Raw genomic sequence first — 15,741 nt, forward strand, 5'->3', positions numbered from 1 at the left:
TTTAAATAATTCAATAATGGAATATATAAATGTTTAAATAATTCAATAATGGAATATGGTGAGACAGATAAATAATTTAAACACAGTGGATTAATTACGTTAATTTTAATTTATTAAAAAATGGAATGACCAAGAAATATCTGGTCTCTATGACCTGCCTCAGCAGACTAAAAATATTCAATGAGAAATTCAAAAGAAAAATTCCCAGTCCCTTTGCCACGTGATCTCTTATGTTTATGTTTAGTCCTAACATCTATCTCTATGTTGATTTATTTTTTAAACCATAGACTTATAAAAATTAGTTCATAGAAGCCTGAGGCTATATTCTAGTATTCAATGGTATTAATTAATCTATCGTGTGATTTCAGGTATCAGTGGACAGCTTCGAATGCAGGCACACACTTTTGGCATGCTCACACCGGACTCCAAAAAATGGACGGATTGTACGGTAGCATTGTCATACGACAGCCACCGAATAAAGATCCTAATAGTAATCTTTATGATTACGATCTTACCACTCACGTTGTTCTGATCAGTGATTGGATGCATGAAGATGCTGCTGAGAGGTATCCAGGGCGACTCGCTGTCAACACCGGACAAGATCCAGAAACTGTTCTCATTAATGGAAAGGGTCAATTCCGCGTACGTACTGAAATTTTATAAACAAATTAAATTCCATCGGCTAGAGAATAATATTTATTCAGTGGATACTCATACTTCAAGTGCTGAGCACCTCTGCACCTGTCCTCAGTCTTGAAATCAAGAAATTAATTAATTAATTTTTAAAAATCAATTTTAATTAATTTAATTATTTTTTTAATTTAAAAAATTAAATGAAAAATTAATTCATTAAAAAAAAGTCAATTTAAAAAATTTCAAATTATTATAAAAGTGGATATTTATATGATATACATTTTTTTATTATATGCGTTATAATTATTTAAAAAATCATATATTTATGCGTATGGAAAAAAAAAATTGATTCAATTTTTTGTATGAAAAAATTTAAATGGCACTGACGAAAGTGAACGAATTGGTTAAATCGCTCGTCGCCCGGACGACGAGACTCGCGAGGCGCGGGTTTGAGTCCGACTTAGGGCATTGGAATTTTAATGTTTGGGAAGCCGTCGAACTGGAGTCCAGACACTAGTAATCATCGATAAATATTATTTCCCGTTGAAGCTTGGTTGATGGTGACCGTGCCGGCCAAGGTTCCATGATTTTCCTTGGTCACCAGGAGAGTCTGTAAGTGGCAAACATCTCCTGGGGCAAATGCGGCACGATTGACCAGGAAGTTACCCCACATTACGGCAGATCCAATATAAAAATCAGAATAACGTATACAAGGAATGAACAACAATAATCTAAATATTGGATAATATTGATTGCAGGATCCCAATACTGGATTCATGACCAACACCCCGTTGGAGGTATTTACAATAACTCCAGGGCGTCGCTACCGTTTCCGCTTGATAAATTCCTTCGGCTCAGTTTGTCCAGCGCAAATAACATTTCAAGGCCACACACTGAATCTCATCGCTACAGATGGTGAGCCCGTACAACCAGTAGCTGTTGATACCATTATCTCATTCTCCGGTGAACGCTATGATTTTGTAATAAATGCTGATCAACCGGCGGGTGCATACTGGATTCAGCTTCGAGGTCTTGGTGAATGCGGTATCAAGAGAGCCCAACAACTTGCCATTCTTAGATATGCCCGAGGCCCTTATCAACCCGCCTCACAACCACCAACATATGATCTTGGTTTACCCCAAGGTGTTGTACGTATTTATTCATTTATTTATATTGTTAATATCATTCGTTGATTATGGGTTGTTGACATGGGTATATATTGCTGTCGCTTCAGGTACTTAATCCACTGGATGCCATTTGTAACATGCCACGAGAAGACGCTGTCTGTATAAATCAATTGAAGAATGCTAGACATATTGATGAGGGAATTCTTCAAGCCCGACCAGACGTTAAGATATTTCTGCCATTTAGGTTTCTCTTTTATCGGCCTGAAGAAGTTTTTCAGCCAAATACGTACAACCGGTTCTTGGGTATGTAGAGTAATTTTTTAGTAATAAATCATTTGGTATTATTTGTTGATTATTTTATCCACTACAATGATATGTACAGTTGCGCCAACGGGTGATCATGTTATATCCCTCGTTGATGAGATTTCGTTCACGTTCCCACCGGCTCCACCGCTCTCGCAAGTTGATGACATACCACCCGAGCAATTTTGTAATGGTGATAATAGACCAGCGGATTGTGGGGCTAATTGTATGTGCACCCATAAAGTTGATATTCCTCATAATGCTATTGTCGAAGTGGTTCTCGTTGACGAAGGTATTCCATCATTTTTACCATTTATTACACTGATAAGAAATTAGTACATTTCGTAACAAGTGCGGAAAAGTCCTTTTTCCGATAAGTATTAGATCCATTAATTGATATTTTTTTCTCTCAGTACTAGACATCATTTTGTTATAAATTTTCGAGTACCTGTTTTTTAATACAAATGAACACGCACTTGTTACAAAATTTTTCATCTGAATATATTTAACTGCTATTTTTACTACAACCTGTCGTATCATCACAGTTCAACAGCCCAACTTGTCCCATCCATTCCATCTTCACGGATACTCCTTCAATGTTATCGGCATGGGTCGATCGCCGGACAAGAATGTCAAAAAAATCAACTTGAAACACGCATTGGATTTGGACAGACGAGGGTTATTACACCGAGAATTTAATTTACCACCATCAAAAGACACAATAGCAGTGCCCAACAACGGCTACGTGGTCTTCAGATTCCGAGCGGATAATCCCGGTAATTTAATCAGCCTAATTATCTTATATAATTATTTAATCAGCCTAATTTAATCAGCCTAATTACCCACTAACACGATAAATCGATGAAGCAATTACCTCATCAATCATGCAATTGATTTATTTTTACAATTTTTTTTTCAGGATACTGGCTATTCCATTGTCATTTTCTATTCCACATAGTGATTGGCATGAATTTAATTCTACATGTCGGTACACATGCCGATCTACCCCCAATACCACCAAACTTCCCAACATGTGGAGATCATCTGCCGCCTATAACTCCACCACTGCCACTTGAAAATTCATTTCCCTGATAAAGTGTTTTTTAACTCACTTGTAATCACTTGATACCCATAGACCAATTTTTTCTTGTAACATAAATTCAAACAATCCGAATAGAGAGAAATAACTCTCAATCATCTAATGTCATTTGTTTTATATGCTGATGGATAAAACAAATATCATAATGAATTTATCTTAGAGTAACTCTTGACTGACAACCGACAAAGAGCAGCTCAACACAATATTTATTGAACAAGTCTCAAACAACTTTAAAGTATTCTTCCAATACTTTTTATTTAGTCGATAATGAGACTTCAATGTTAACTAACAATTATATTACTTGTTGTAAATAATATTAAAGATAGGGAGATATTGATAGGATTTTGTGTATGTATTATTTGTTGAGTCGTTTGGGGTGTAGCAAGATGATAATAATCATTCAATTGGATCGTGAAGAAGTGAAAAACCGCGAAATGTGAGGGGATTTTGCTTCGATATACTAAATCCATAGGACTAACACAACCATGGTGCCTCTATAAACAATTTGTGAATATGTGTATACGTATGAATTGATTTATCAATAAGTTTCATTTATTCTTTGTTCTGTACGAATGAATTTTTATCATGCAATATCAAGTGTAAGAGGCCAATGTCAAAAAATCAAATGAAATATATCTTCTTATATCCCTTTTAATTTTTTTTCCTGTATTTTACATAAATAATACCTATCGATAACTCGATCATGTGAAATTAATTTTTTTTTCTCCAAATTTTCACTTCCCAATTTCTATGATTGAAAAAAAAACGAGGTGTATCATTTAAATTATTTTTTGATTATCACAAAATTAATTGGATGGTATCAAGAGATTTATTAATTAATATATTAATTTATTAGTTGAATATTGTTGCAGTTATAAGTTCCAAAATGAAATAATTACCGCATCGATATCCATTTTTTCGCATTATTTGAGGTCGGTGTTATTTGACCCCATCCGCCCCTCTAACGATTTAATCTTCCTATCAGAGTCGCCTGTCCAAGGACAAATTTGTGAACACAACAAATTCAAAGACAAGAGGCGTTTCACCACTCCCATTTTTGTGTGCGCAGACAACAAACGCGCAGAGCCACCCCCCCCGTCTTTGAAATTTTACATTTAATATTTTACATGTCACACGATAAATTTTACACATTATCCGGCTTTTTGTCTCTTTTGCACTAATTATCATGTCATTACGAAATCTTTTCAAATAAAAAAAACAATTTGCCAGTGGGAAAATGGGCATGCGCAGTAGAAGGGCTGTCCTGTCAATCCAGACAGCAACAATAACCTCTTCGAGGTTTAATTATCATTTTATTTTGGAGTAGTTATCACGTCCGTTATTCAATTAGTTTCGGTGTGTAAATGGTTTAGTGGGTTTGGAGAATGGGAACTAGGGGTGACACTGTGAGGTGCTAGGTGTCAGCTGATAATTTCAGGGTGTACCTGGTGGACGGATCGATCATGGCATCAGCTGCTGAACAGCAGCAACAGACCACCCTGGAGTTCTACCAGGCGATGGCTGATTTCAAAAATATGTTTCCACAGATGGACGATGATGTTATCGAGGTAAAATTATTTTTCTGTATCACAGAGTTTTGAGTAGATTGATTTTTTCCTCCATGACATTTTCTCGAAATCAATTTACACCTCTCCATTTTCATCGGAGACGTTAATTTTTTTTTGTAATTTTATTTATTTAAAGGATGGTTTTTTTTTTGGTATCCTTGCAGGCTGTTCTTCGATCGAATCAAGGAGCCGTCGACACAACGATTGATCAGCTACTCGCAATGAGCACCGACAACGAGAACGAAAAAATCAGGAGTGAGCTAGAACAGTCCGAGGACACTCCAAAAGGTGATCACTATGAATTTTATTCAATAATAATATTCCCTTAAAATATTCCAATAAATTATTACAAGTAAAAATATTTTAATGAGAATATATTACCTCGCGAAAATATTACTCCAAAAAAATGTGACGAGTCGATATTACGTTACGAGAGATATTACGATATCATTATATTATTTTTAAAAATATTACAAATGATGGGATTATGATATAATAATATGTTATAATGTAATAATATGTTTTTTCCTTGTTCTTGTAATGTTTCGGAATAATACGTCTTTTGTTGAAATATTTCAAGCTGTAATATTTTGAAGCAATAATTTTTTCACTTACAATATTTTTGTTGTGATTTTTTGAGGTAATATTTTGAGTTGTGTTATTTTGATAGGTAATCCTCCAAAATCCCCGGAGATAGTGAAAGCCGACGCCCGAGTCCAAGAGAGTATTTGCAAGTGGCAGCCACCATTGCTGGGTCCTCTACCCGACACCTTCCTCAGGATCCCACAGCAGCTGGAGACATCCGATGGAGATTCTGGAGGTGTCCAGGATCATTCCATCCTCGAGGACCAGAGGATAGCTATGTTCCTTCAAAATGAAGAGTTCATGGCTGAGCTGCGATGGAATGAGGACTTCTTGAGCACTTTGGAGAGTGGTAATATTATGTTAATATATACTTGTAATATAATCCATTCCTCCACAATTTTATTTCATCCCGATTAATTCTCTTCGTAAATAATAAATGAGAGAATAAAACAGTCAATGCTTCCATTCATCAGTAAAAAAAATTCAGTAAAAAATATTTTTCTAGACACGAAAGTACCTCGTGGTGGTCGTTGCACATCAGCTGATGTCCAGGGCAGCCACGACGAGGAAGATCTGTTCAAGGAAAGACTAAGAAACATGGGAAAAGGTATAAATAATAATTCTTACCCGCCGGAATAGTTTTAACAGAATTTATTCCAGACATAATAACAAGAAAGGGAATCCAATGAACGATATGTCAAGTTCAAAGACGAAAAACGAAAGTAAGAAGAGTTATGCTGTCTTCAGAGGAGAAATTCGAAGAGAGAGAATTTGCTTGTTATTACAATATTTTGCATAATATTTTGTCTTTACAGTTTCACGGCGTAAGTTCGCTCAGCTGACGAGAGTCTTCACTCGCAGTAAGAAACGAGGTGGAAGGCAGTTGTTGCCTCCAACCGCCTCTTGTGACGATCTTCTCGACCCCGACGAGTCCTCCAAGCCACAAACTTGATAGAAATATGCCAAAAAAAAAAACCAATGACCCGGCAAAATAGGCAATGCTTTGCTGAAAATAAGAATTCTTAGTTGATTGATGGAGCTAGTTATTTTCGATGAATCTCACTAGACTAATATTTTCCTAGACTAAGAACTGGTGCCCCGACTAATGCTAACTCCAAATTAGCAGTTATCCTATGGTACTTACAGAATGGAATTTTCATTCAATACCAAAGCAACGCGATGTTATGTGTAATGTTTTTAGTAGAAAAATAAGAAAACACCTGCTAGTCATTTTTACGGTTTTCGTAATTCTCAGTTTCTGTTATCAGTCATGTATTAGTTATTATATTTATATTGTTATCGTCATGTATTTATTATTAAAAACTAAAGAAGACATTGAAGCCCATATTGTTTAAAAAATTGAATTATTTCTCTCCCTCCGAATGATTCATAATTAATAGATGAACTCGATTCTTAAATTTCATTTATTGCGAATTCAGTGCCTCCATTGCGTTTGAAGTCATTCATTCAGGGTCAATGAAATGATTTCAAATCAATTTCATTAACAAAGTCTCATTGAAAATCACTTAAAGTCTCGAAGCTTTATTTTTTCAACTCAAAACGATTCCTCAGGCTGTTTAAAAAATACTCTAGCCCCCGAAAGCGAATAATAGAGCAACTGAAATTCGGCAGTGCGTTGGGCAATCCTCTTGAGAGTTAACGCCTTGGTCTGTTGAAGTTTTTCATCTCCTCCGTCGGCCCTCACCTCGGCGGCAATTTTCTCCCGATTAAAATGAGAATTCACGGTTTCAAACCACTGGAGGCCATCGAATTCGGCGTCCTGATCGAGAAGTGCATTGATATATGCAATCCCCATAGCAAATCCATCATCAGTAAAGGCAGCCCCATCTTTATTCTTCTTAAATATCTTCTCTTTATTCGATACAGCGTTATCAACGAAGCTCAAAGTCAACGGTGGAACAATAGCATAAAATTGCTGTAGGTGAAAACTCTTGGGATCGCGAAAGGCCGAGGCAAATACATCGACGAGCAATTTGAAATATTGAATTCCCTCGGTGAAATTCCGAACGAGATTGCCAATGTCGTCGTCCAATCGTTTTGCCGCTGCGTTTGTTGTTGATGAATAATCGAGGCTGTGGCAGGCGCTTTGGAAGTGAGCAGAGGAATTGATTTCGGGAAGAAATGAGACTGCATTGGCCGAGGCGTGAAGACCACCAGATCGAATGAGTCTTACGTAGCCGAGAGCATTGCCAATATGTGTTATCAGTTGACGAAAATGATCTAGATAGCTCAATGATCCCTCACCGGACATTCCGAGTTTTCGTATTCCCTTTTGGAATTTTTCAGCGCGCTCGTAGGTGTAGGGCACCAATTCGTTGCGCTCCCTCTGGGATCTCATGAATCTTATGTCTCGTAGGAGACGAGACTTTATGTGCTCGTCGAAAAGGAATTGTGAAAATGTGTGGAGCTTTACACGGAGAAATTGATAAACCAAATTTACTGTTGTACTCATTATGCCAGTTCCATGTGTGCGAATTGAATTGGCGATGTGACGAATGCCGATGGTATTCAAGTGTTTATTGGCACTTGTGTGCTCAATAAATGTCTGGGTATTTAAATTGTAATGATACTTGGAGACAAAAACGTGGATATTCCGCATTATCTCCAGTGCATCGAGTCCCTGCTCAAGTGTTTGCGTTGGTAGATGATTCTCCACGGTCTCCAGGCCCAATTTGTACTTGGCAAGGGCGTGCATTGTTCTGTACGTCTTCCAGTCGTGAAGGGCAACAGTCGTCAGGTTGTAGAACATGTCGTCGAGATAGTGTTCGATGAATCGTTTTGAACTGACGAGATTATTTGACAGGGGTAATGGGGACGAGCGAACAATTCTTCCGCCGTCTTTGACACCGACTTTGAGGGGATTGCATGAGTCGAGCTTGAGGTGTGCGTGAACGTGGAGGCGAAGACTTGTCTCGATTTCTCTGCACGTGGGTTCGAGGAGTTTTTTTATGAGGGACTCCTTGAAGTTGTTTATCTTGGTGTCGGTTACGTCGGAGCCACCGGTTCTCGTAACAATCGAATTGAACGCTTTGAACAGATGGACGATGTGAGAGACATCTTGATCGGCCTCTGAAACGCCCGCCAGGTACGCGGGTATCATGCTCTGGTGATGGAGTAGCACGGAGTAGTCACATGCCTCGGAGATGATCCAGTGGAATTCGGCGATTGTATCCAAGTCATCGAGTTTTTGTTTGAGGTTTATCGCTTCATCGTCCTTGAAGGTGTCAGCGGGTGACAGCTGGCGACAAATGGTCAAGGCACACCGGGCGATCAATCTGCGCTCAGAAGACGGTGCACTGTCAATTAATCTCATGGCAATATTCATCAGTGATAGTGCATCGAGTCGCTCTCGACTGTAGCCTTGATCCTTCTGGATGAGACCCTTTCGCGCTGACTCGAGGATCGACAGGATCTCATAAGAGAGACACTGGAGAGAACGCGCCTGTGCCTGGACGATATTCGGTCCGAGATAATCAACAGTCCATTCCAGCGTCTTCTGGGTTTCGATTAATCGGCAGATTATCTGGACTGTTCCCCGGCTCATTGGCTTTGACAATTCTGCGTGGAGATTCGTCACTGTCAAGACAAGCTCGTTAATCTGCTGGAGAATTGCCACCACCTGCTTCAGCAGGCTGTACTCCTTCCTGATATCCTGAATGTGGAATTCAGATTTGGACAGTATATTTCGTGCATCCATGCACCACGTCATTGATCGATCAACAATACTCGTGTAGTTCTGCCCGAGTTTTTGGATAATTCCCGCCAGCAATCTCTCACCCACTTGACAATTGACAGCGGAGTTGCCAAATTCTTTGGGGAGATTTTCCGAGAGATACTGCGAGGGTATCCACAAGACATTCCCGACCAGAGTAACACCGTACACCTTCTTATTAACTTCGATCAATCGTTTTTGCACCTTTTTATCGCACACCCCGAAGAGCCTAACCGACAAAATGACACCCACATTGAGTCGCACCAGATTCCTGGTGATCTGATGCGGCGAGAGCACCTTCGCCTCGATCTCTGTCAGCTGGTTCCTGAGGTAGCTCAACAGGTGGTCGTTCATCACTGGTGTCTTGCTGATATTCATCACTCCTTCTACAGCGCGGTGAAATAAATGACCAGTCAACAATTGGCCGTGCAAATCCTTCAGCAATTTATCCAGCATTACCAATTGGCTCTCGCAGAGGCCAAATTTTTTAGGATTGTGCATTACTGTTCTCACCTGAATTCTGTACTTGCGCCAATTGTCCTGGAGAGAGGGATGAGTTTTAACAACTTCGTCGAGGCTCAACAGTATAATGAAGAGGTCCATGAGGTGTTCAATCATCGCGGGTAGGTAGACCTCCTCCGTCGTCTTCGTTAAACTTGACAATTGCTCGATCGACAAGTGGATCACTGAAGAGATTCTATTGCAAAAAACACCGATATCCTGGAGATCCCCGAAGAGACCGCTGTAATTATCCTGGTGATTTTTATCAGAATTGTAAATAATTTTTGAGTAGAAACGGGAAAATTCAGATTTCAGGAAACGGATCTCCCTGCAGATGCCGGCGACTGTCGCCAGGATCTTGGATAGATGTTTATTTTCCATCTCGGAGAGAGAGAGAAGGCTCTCGGTTTCGGTGATGCGGTAGACCAGGCGGATTGGACCGTCGACGATGGTCTCGAGGGTTGACGAGGGCTTCCACCAGCTTCCGCAGAGACCGGCGAAAAATTCACCGTATTTACGCAGTTGGACGTTACCCGCTGCCTTGTGAATCTCTTCATCTCGAGAGGATGACCACCCTCGTGTCTCCAACATTTTTATTTATTTCAATAACACAAACGTTAATGTTTATTTATAGGTTAGGATCTCATCGTCTTTAGACAACTCTTCAAATTGTACAATCACTGCTCCATCTTATCAATTTCCTTTTTTATTTTTATGCTGTCTTTTCAGGTTTTTAATTATTCACAATGTGACAATAGAACAATTGTTTTTATTCATTAATTTGACAGTAGTTGACAGTTGAGAATGTCAACATAAACTGGTGGTTAAATCAGTGGAGTTGCGCATGCGCGGTGAATTTGACAGAACAAAGGATTGGAGAATGAAACAATTTTTTATTTATTTAGAAAAAAAAGTTTATTTTATAGTTTTTTTTAATTCTCTGAAAAAATTCACTTTTTTCAGACCTCAAGGCCGAGAGCCCGTTGATTCTCTTAACATTTACTAACTTTTTTTTTTTGTTTTTCAATTAATTGATTGGTTGTACATGGTCAGTTTCCATTTTTCGTTAAATCTAAACGTAAAAATACAACTTTATCCCCAAAATTATCCTGCAATTCTCTGGATGATAAGTAATCATCGAATAATATTTAAAACCCTGCGAAACAGTTTGAATTCATGCCTTCGGAAAGACAATTAATCGATTTTTACAATGAATTTTAATTTTACAATTTGAAAAAATTAATATTTTTTATCCTTTCTAGGAGAGAATTGCGGGGGAATTTTGTGAGAATTCTTCTCGTAATTTAATTAGTAAAATATTTGTCGTAAAAAAAGGTAATAAAAAATACGAATGTTGACACTTGTGGGGGGTGGGTGGGGGGGTTTTGGGTGGCTGTTTTAATGTATGGTGGGAGAAGGAAGGACTATGGATTAGGGGGAGGTGTTGAGGGATTAACTTGTGACGATGGTGATTGGGTTCCGGATATAACTGTTGGACTTGCTGGTTGCTGTTGCAGGGGTAAAAATGCCGAACCAAGACTCGGTTTCAACTGGAATCCCACACACGGTTTCGGGTGAAAATCCAATTTACTGACATCAATCATTGGCCGCCTATTCGCGTGGAAAAATTCATTCAGTCATTAATTAAAGATCACACAAACAATTTGTAAATTTTACGAAAGGAAAGGCAGTGAAAGTGAAATAAATATTGGCCATCAGTATTTCCACTTCCAATTGTTGCTCGTCGAAGCAATCACTTCTAATTTTCTGCCCATTTTTAACAATAATTTTTTTTTCAAGCTTTTCAAATCTTTACCTGGACGAATCCTCGACGAATTTGAGATTAACTTTTTCGCAGCCATCGGGAGGTTCTCTCGCCAAGAACCTGTTGATGTGAGGTGATGTACCTAATCGTCCTTCCCTCTCCTGATCCGGCGTTGATCCACGACTTCCACCTGGAAGTTATAAAAAAATAATTAATCGAATCAATAACAAAAGAAATCATTCCGAATGACTAATTCTCTATTTTCAAATCATTCACAAACTTCAAGACATTAAAAAAATTGTCATAATCACAGCAAAATTATAATAATAATCAATAAATAGATAAAACACATAAAAATCAATATCTCTCGTTCCTGGTTTGCGTTATAATTGTCTCATGCTAAAAATAAGAGAGAAAATGAAGAGTATAAAAAGTGAGAGTTGCAAATTCAATGCAATAGTAAAAAAAAACAATTAATTTTAACGATGAATCCTTAAACAGCCGACCTTGTGGTAGATCGCTGGGTGGACGAGAAGTATCCAAGAGGCCTGGTATCAGTGGAGACTCTGAATTCCTAGATGGTGGCCCTTAATCCCATCATTTATTCGTTAATATGAATAGATATATTAATAAATATTTAGATAGAGAACAGTCATTATTGGTGAGTGAGGATAAAATTCGGGAAAGGGTACGAGAATTTATAAATTTTTCACGCGAGATTTTAGGGATTTAAAAATAATTTACCTGAAGAATACGAACTCGAGGGAAGGTCTGTGGCTGGTGTCTGTGTATTTACGCTGCGCGTTGCCCTCAGGAGATCCGCCAGAGGAGCCCTATGACCCTCTGGAGTCATTTGTTCACGATATCTCGCGTACTAAAATTATTAATTAAAGTTGAGGAAGGCTTTTATCTTATTTAAAAATATTTATAAATTTTGGGTTTGAAATTCCGCTGCAACAGCCGCTCGAATGATCATAAAATAATAATTAAATAATTATAAAAATGAATAAAGATATTGTTCCGTAAATTTGGCAGATGCCTTGGAATCAATATTTCTATCTGCCACCCTTGAACAATTTTTCTCATTTTTATAATTATTTTTTTGAAATCATTCGAGTGATTTTTTTTGAAGCTCAAATTACCCTATTACTTTTTCAATTCTTCACACACACATTTCACATTAGTTTAATTTTACCTTGTCCTCAACTGCATGCTCTGGATCATTACTATTAGAGTTTGACTTGAGGACGAGTCCCTCAATCTCCTGATTAAGGCCCTCAATGGAGGAGCGCATCGGTGGTCTCATGGGTTTCACTGGTATGTTCATGGGGCTTGCTTTTGTACTCAAACTAAACTGATTTTCTGTTGCAAAAAAAAAAAACACAGGTGTATAATATTAAATACCATTTAATATTAATTTTAATAACCTTCAATCATCTTCAAATAATTTAGAAATACTCCATTACTTAGCAGTCACACCCCAACCAATTCCCAATTACTTCATTAACAGTAATTTCCTTAAATTCAATTTCCCACTAATTATTCCCATTAAAAACATTTATTTCCTATAAAAAATAATAATTATTGCGAATTATTGAGGTTATTGAAACTCACGTATCGGTGTTTGTGATGCAATACTGGGAAGGAGCACAGTGTGATCGCCAGGAAGTGCAGGGGGAGGTCCACCAGGCATTATGAATCCAAAGGCAGTCGTTCGCTCTCTACAACTCGTGCTCTCCTTATTCGTCCGTTGTAATCTTGATAATAACAAAAAATCTCTATTAACTATTGATCCGACAGTATCATCCATTTTTTAATAATTATCTTCATTGACTCCATTCGATATTTCCATTTTATTCCAATAATTCCAATAATTTCAGCAAGTACCTTTGTCTTATGTACTTGTCCATGGGTAATTTGTCATCCTGCGAGATATTGGCCTGTTCAGTCTGATGTCTGCTGTGGATTTTTCTGGGCTCACTGGACCATTCCTCAGTCTGGGTGGATTTGTCCACCGAGAGAAGGCTGGTATGTACGTAATACGAGTCACGGGGCCACTGGCCCTTCAAGTAAATAGTATCGAGAGAGGCAGTTCTACGTATATTCTGGTTACCACTCAGGCCATCGCTACACCGACCAGTCAATGTCTTTGATTTTGCTGTGACAAAAATTTCATGGTTTAATGATTCCCTCGAATTTTTTTTACAGATTTTTTTTTATACCTTTGTACGAGAGTGATCCAGGACTCCTCTGTCCTGATGAGGCTGATGTATCCGGTGATATGCGTGCCGCTCTCCATGCGTTGGCATTAGTTGGCGATACAGTTGGACTGTTGCTGTTACTTTTACGCAAACTACTTCCCTGTCTGCTCTGTCGTAATAACGAACTAACTGGCAGGGTTGCACGCATTGGTCCCTGCTTTGTCGTTGAGCATGGCGATGATTTTCTCATTCGCTGTGATCCCGACATTTTATCAACATGCGTCCACCTCAACCAGCCCTTTTCACACCTGAATAACAAATTCAATTAAATGAAAACGAGTGGAAAATTCAATTTTCGATAGATATTGTTACTCATTTATTTAATTGCAATAATGCCTACACTTTATTGTTTTCCTTTAGGAACACTCTTCTCTTTTCGTCTGTCTCCTTTTTTTGATTGATAAACTTTTGTACTTTTTTAACTCACGAGTTCTTAGTATTGTACGATTATTTTTTATTATAAGTCCGCAATATTCCGAATGATCAATAAAAAAATCATTTATATCGTTCAATCCTTTCGATATACCGATGCAGGAGTTATTGGTGTTATGTTGAAAATTAATTAAATTAATAATTACACATGAAAAAATTATTCATTTTAATTTTCTACTATTTAGACCGACAAAAAAAAATGATGAAACCCATTTTCTTCCACTTTTCTCTCCATTACCCAAACTCAACATTTACGCAGTGATGGTCTATGAAAAAACCATAACCATTAGAAATGAATTCGAAAATTCGAGTGCCAAAAGGAAGAAGAAACACTAAACCTGTTGAAAAAAAGAGAAATGAAAAAAACTATAAGACCCATAAAAAGGTTCCCCACGTTCCCCGCACGTTGTCATTGTCCCTGTCTCTTTACCACCGCCGTAGTACACACGCCCCCCCTCTATTGCCCCCGCCCCCTTCGCCCATTATCCATTACCCATTACGCGATGGCGGCGATGGAGATGGAGAGTGCACGAAAGGACGCTCAACTCCTCATCATTTTTTTATCCATGCCCTCGGACCCAAAATTCTCCCTTTCACAAAAAAAAAATTTTTTCAACTAGAAATACCAAATTTTAATTAAACAAAATCAAAAAAATTATACTCTCCTGTGTACTCTCTTTGGAGTACACTAGAGTACACTAGAGTACACAGGACATCCCCACCCACCACCCCCTGAAGGTCATAACAATTTTCTTCCCATTTTTCCTTAACATTTTTTTTTTTTCAACTTTTTTCCCCAACACATAACACAAGCCTCATCCCCATGTACGTACATCATACACATATGTATAATTTTTCAACACACGCACGTCACGTGACCACTTGAATTCGGCCATTGAGTTGTGAAAGAAAAAAAAATACGAGAATAATAAAAATAGTTGAGGATTGAGAAGATGTAATGAGGTAATGTAATGACGATTGGGATTGAAAATGGAAATAAAGTGTTGGAGGGAAGATTGGATGGAGCGTCTGACCCGGGGGGGAGTGGTGGTGCCCCAGGGGGTACGAGGGGCTACGAGGGGGCACAATGGGATTGGGACTCACCAGCCGACTCAACTCCAACTCCTCTCGGTGAAGCGTTCCATTCACTGATACCTCCACTACACTCCTTCCACCGCACAATTCAACATCTTTTTTACCACCTTTTTTTATCTCCCTTCTCATTGAATTTTTCACTTACCGGTACTCTTTCGGCTATTGCTCGGTATTTAATTGGGGATATTTAAGGGAATTTAGACACATCCGATGAGACAAGGGCTTTGTTACGATACCGTGGAAAGTCACGACACGGTGAAAAACTTATGGAGGAGGCACAGGCACGGTCCTGACGACGCGAATCAACGCCACTTTTCACGGGTCTTGGAGTACATTTTTTTTCGAGGTTGGAAACTACTACCCTCGTTTCGGATACACCGAATACCACTGGTACAATTCCTTTAGACAGGAGGTACGAGGGTCTCAGGTCCAATGTCCACCGCCAGATGACAGCTCAAATTCCCTTCATCGTCGGCACTGAATCCTAGTGCGGAAAAAACGGTTTTTGTCTGGAATAGTTGATTTCTGCAATACCTGTCTCTTAAACTCAATTCTCACATAATTTTAGTGTGCGGAAAATCGGGGGTTTCCGCACGCTGTGCGAAAAGTGAGGATTTCCACACGATGCGCGTAAAATTG

General features: G+C 38.5%; 4 protein-coding genes and 1 long non-coding RNA gene across 8 annotated transcripts in view; 2 read left to right on the forward strand and 3 right to left on the reverse strand.

Moving 5' to 3' along the window:
* The window catches only part of stw (straw), an 11,767-nt gene extending 7,950 nt beyond the window's left edge, over window positions 1-3,817 (forward strand). The window contains exons 4-9 of the mRNA XM_011309030.1: window positions 369-642; window positions 1,392-1,781; window positions 1,868-2,063; window positions 2,143-2,355; window positions 2,609-2,839; window positions 2,983-3,817. Coding sequence (XP_011307332.1) covers window positions 369-642; window positions 1,392-1,781; window positions 1,868-2,063; window positions 2,143-2,355; window positions 2,609-2,839; window positions 2,983-3,155 — 1,477 coding nt within the window. The 3' untranslated portion in view covers window positions 3,156-3,817. The remainder of the gene's footprint in view (window positions 1-368; window positions 643-1,391; window positions 1,782-1,867; window positions 2,064-2,142; window positions 2,356-2,608; window positions 2,840-2,982) is intronic.
* The window catches only part of LOC105269053 (uncharacterized), a 4,619-nt gene extending 414 nt beyond the window's left edge, over window positions 1-4,205 (reverse strand). Inside the window, exons 1-2 of the long non-coding RNA XR_892397.1 lie at window positions 4,062-4,205; window positions 523-649 (exon numbers count right to left, since the gene is read on the reverse strand). This is a non-coding gene — a long non-coding RNA (uncharacterized lncRNA). The remainder of the gene's footprint in view (window positions 1-522; window positions 650-4,061) is intronic.
* Window positions 4,206-4,406: 201 nt separating this feature from the next.
* On the forward strand, window positions 4,407-6,839 carry LOC105269055 (CUE domain-containing protein 1). Its single transcript, XM_011309031.1, has 5 exons — window positions 4,407-4,730; window positions 4,895-5,018; window positions 5,401-5,664; window positions 5,821-5,922; window positions 6,131-6,839. The coding sequence occupies exons 1-5, from the start codon at window positions 4,626-4,628 to the stop codon at window positions 6,265-6,267; spliced, it is 732 nt and encodes a 243-aa protein (XP_011307333.1). The 5' UTR covers window positions 4,407-4,625; the 3' UTR covers window positions 6,268-6,839.
* A 7-nt stretch (window positions 6,840-6,846) lies between these two features.
* SWIP (strumpellin and WASH-interacting protein) lies at window positions 6,847-10,378 on the reverse strand. The gene has a single exon (XM_011309032.1). It carries the CDS (start codon window positions 10,138-10,140, stop codon window positions 6,871-6,873), a length of 3,270 nt encoding a protein of 1,089 aa, XP_011307334.1. The 5' UTR covers window positions 10,141-10,378; the 3' UTR covers window positions 6,847-6,870.
* A 163-nt stretch (window positions 10,379-10,541) lies between these two features.
* LOC105269057 (glucocorticoid-induced transcript 1 protein) lies at window positions 10,542-15,441 on the reverse strand. 4 transcript variants are annotated; one of them, XM_011309035.1, is made up of 9 exons: window positions 15,248-15,441; window positions 13,537-13,823; window positions 13,202-13,472; window positions 12,929-13,071; window positions 12,510-12,676; window positions 12,059-12,188; window positions 11,821-11,901; window positions 11,366-11,504; window positions 10,542-11,160 (listed from the first exon to the last, which is right to left on the reverse strand). In XM_011309035.1, the coding sequence occupies exons 2-9, from the start codon at window positions 13,781-13,783 to the stop codon at window positions 10,974-10,976; spliced, it is 1,365 nt and encodes a 454-aa protein (XP_011307337.1). In that variant the 5' UTR covers window positions 13,784-13,823; window positions 15,248-15,441; the 3' UTR covers window positions 10,542-10,973. The 4 variants fall into 4 exon arrangements, with proteins under 4 accessions (XP_011307337.1, XP_011307335.1, XP_011307336.1 ...); XM_011309033.1 differs by having other exon boundaries at window positions 15,112-15,441; XM_011309034.1 differs by lacking the exon at window positions 15,248-15,441 and adding an exon at window positions 13,916-14,441.
* Between the last annotated feature and the right edge of the window lie 300 nt (window positions 15,442-15,741).

This window comes from Fopius arisanus, unplaced genomic scaffold (genome assembly GCF_000806365.1).
Source record: "Fopius arisanus strain USDA-PBARC FA_bdor unplaced genomic scaffold, ASM80636v1 scaffold00064, whole genome shotgun sequence".
Taxonomy (NCBI): Eukaryota; Metazoa; Arthropoda; class Insecta; order Hymenoptera; family Braconidae; genus Fopius; species Fopius arisanus.

Excerpts from the sequence above, each read along its gene's own strand:
- LOC105269055 (XM_011309031.1), top strand. The coding sequence starts at position 4,626 with ATGGCATCAGCTGCTGAACAGCAGCAACAGACCACCCTGGAGTTCTAC. Across the intron at positions 5,019-5,400 it reads GTCCGAGGACACTCCAAAAG|GTAATCCTCCAAAATCCCCG; the intron begins GTGATCACTATG and ends TTATTTTGATAG. Across the intron at positions 5,665-5,820 it reads CTTGAGCACTTTGGAGAGTG|ACACGAAAGTACCTCGTGGT; the intron begins GTAATATTATGT and ends ATATTTTTCTAG.
- SWIP (XM_011309032.1), bottom strand. The coding sequence starts at position 10,140 with ATGTTGGAGACACGAGGGTGGTCATCCTCTCGAGATGAAGAGATTCAC.
- LOC105269057 (XM_011309035.1), bottom strand. The coding sequence starts at position 13,783 with ATGTCGGGATCACAGCGAATGAGAAAATCATCGCCATGCTCAACGACA. Across the intron at positions 13,473-13,536 it reads TGGATCACTCTCGTACAAAG|CAAAATCAAAGACATTGACT; the intron begins GTATAAAAAAAA and ends TTTTTGTCACAG. Across the intron at positions 13,072-13,201 it reads GACAAGTACATAAGACAAAG|ATTACAACGGACGAATAAGG; the intron begins GTACTTGCTGAA and ends GTTATTATCAAG.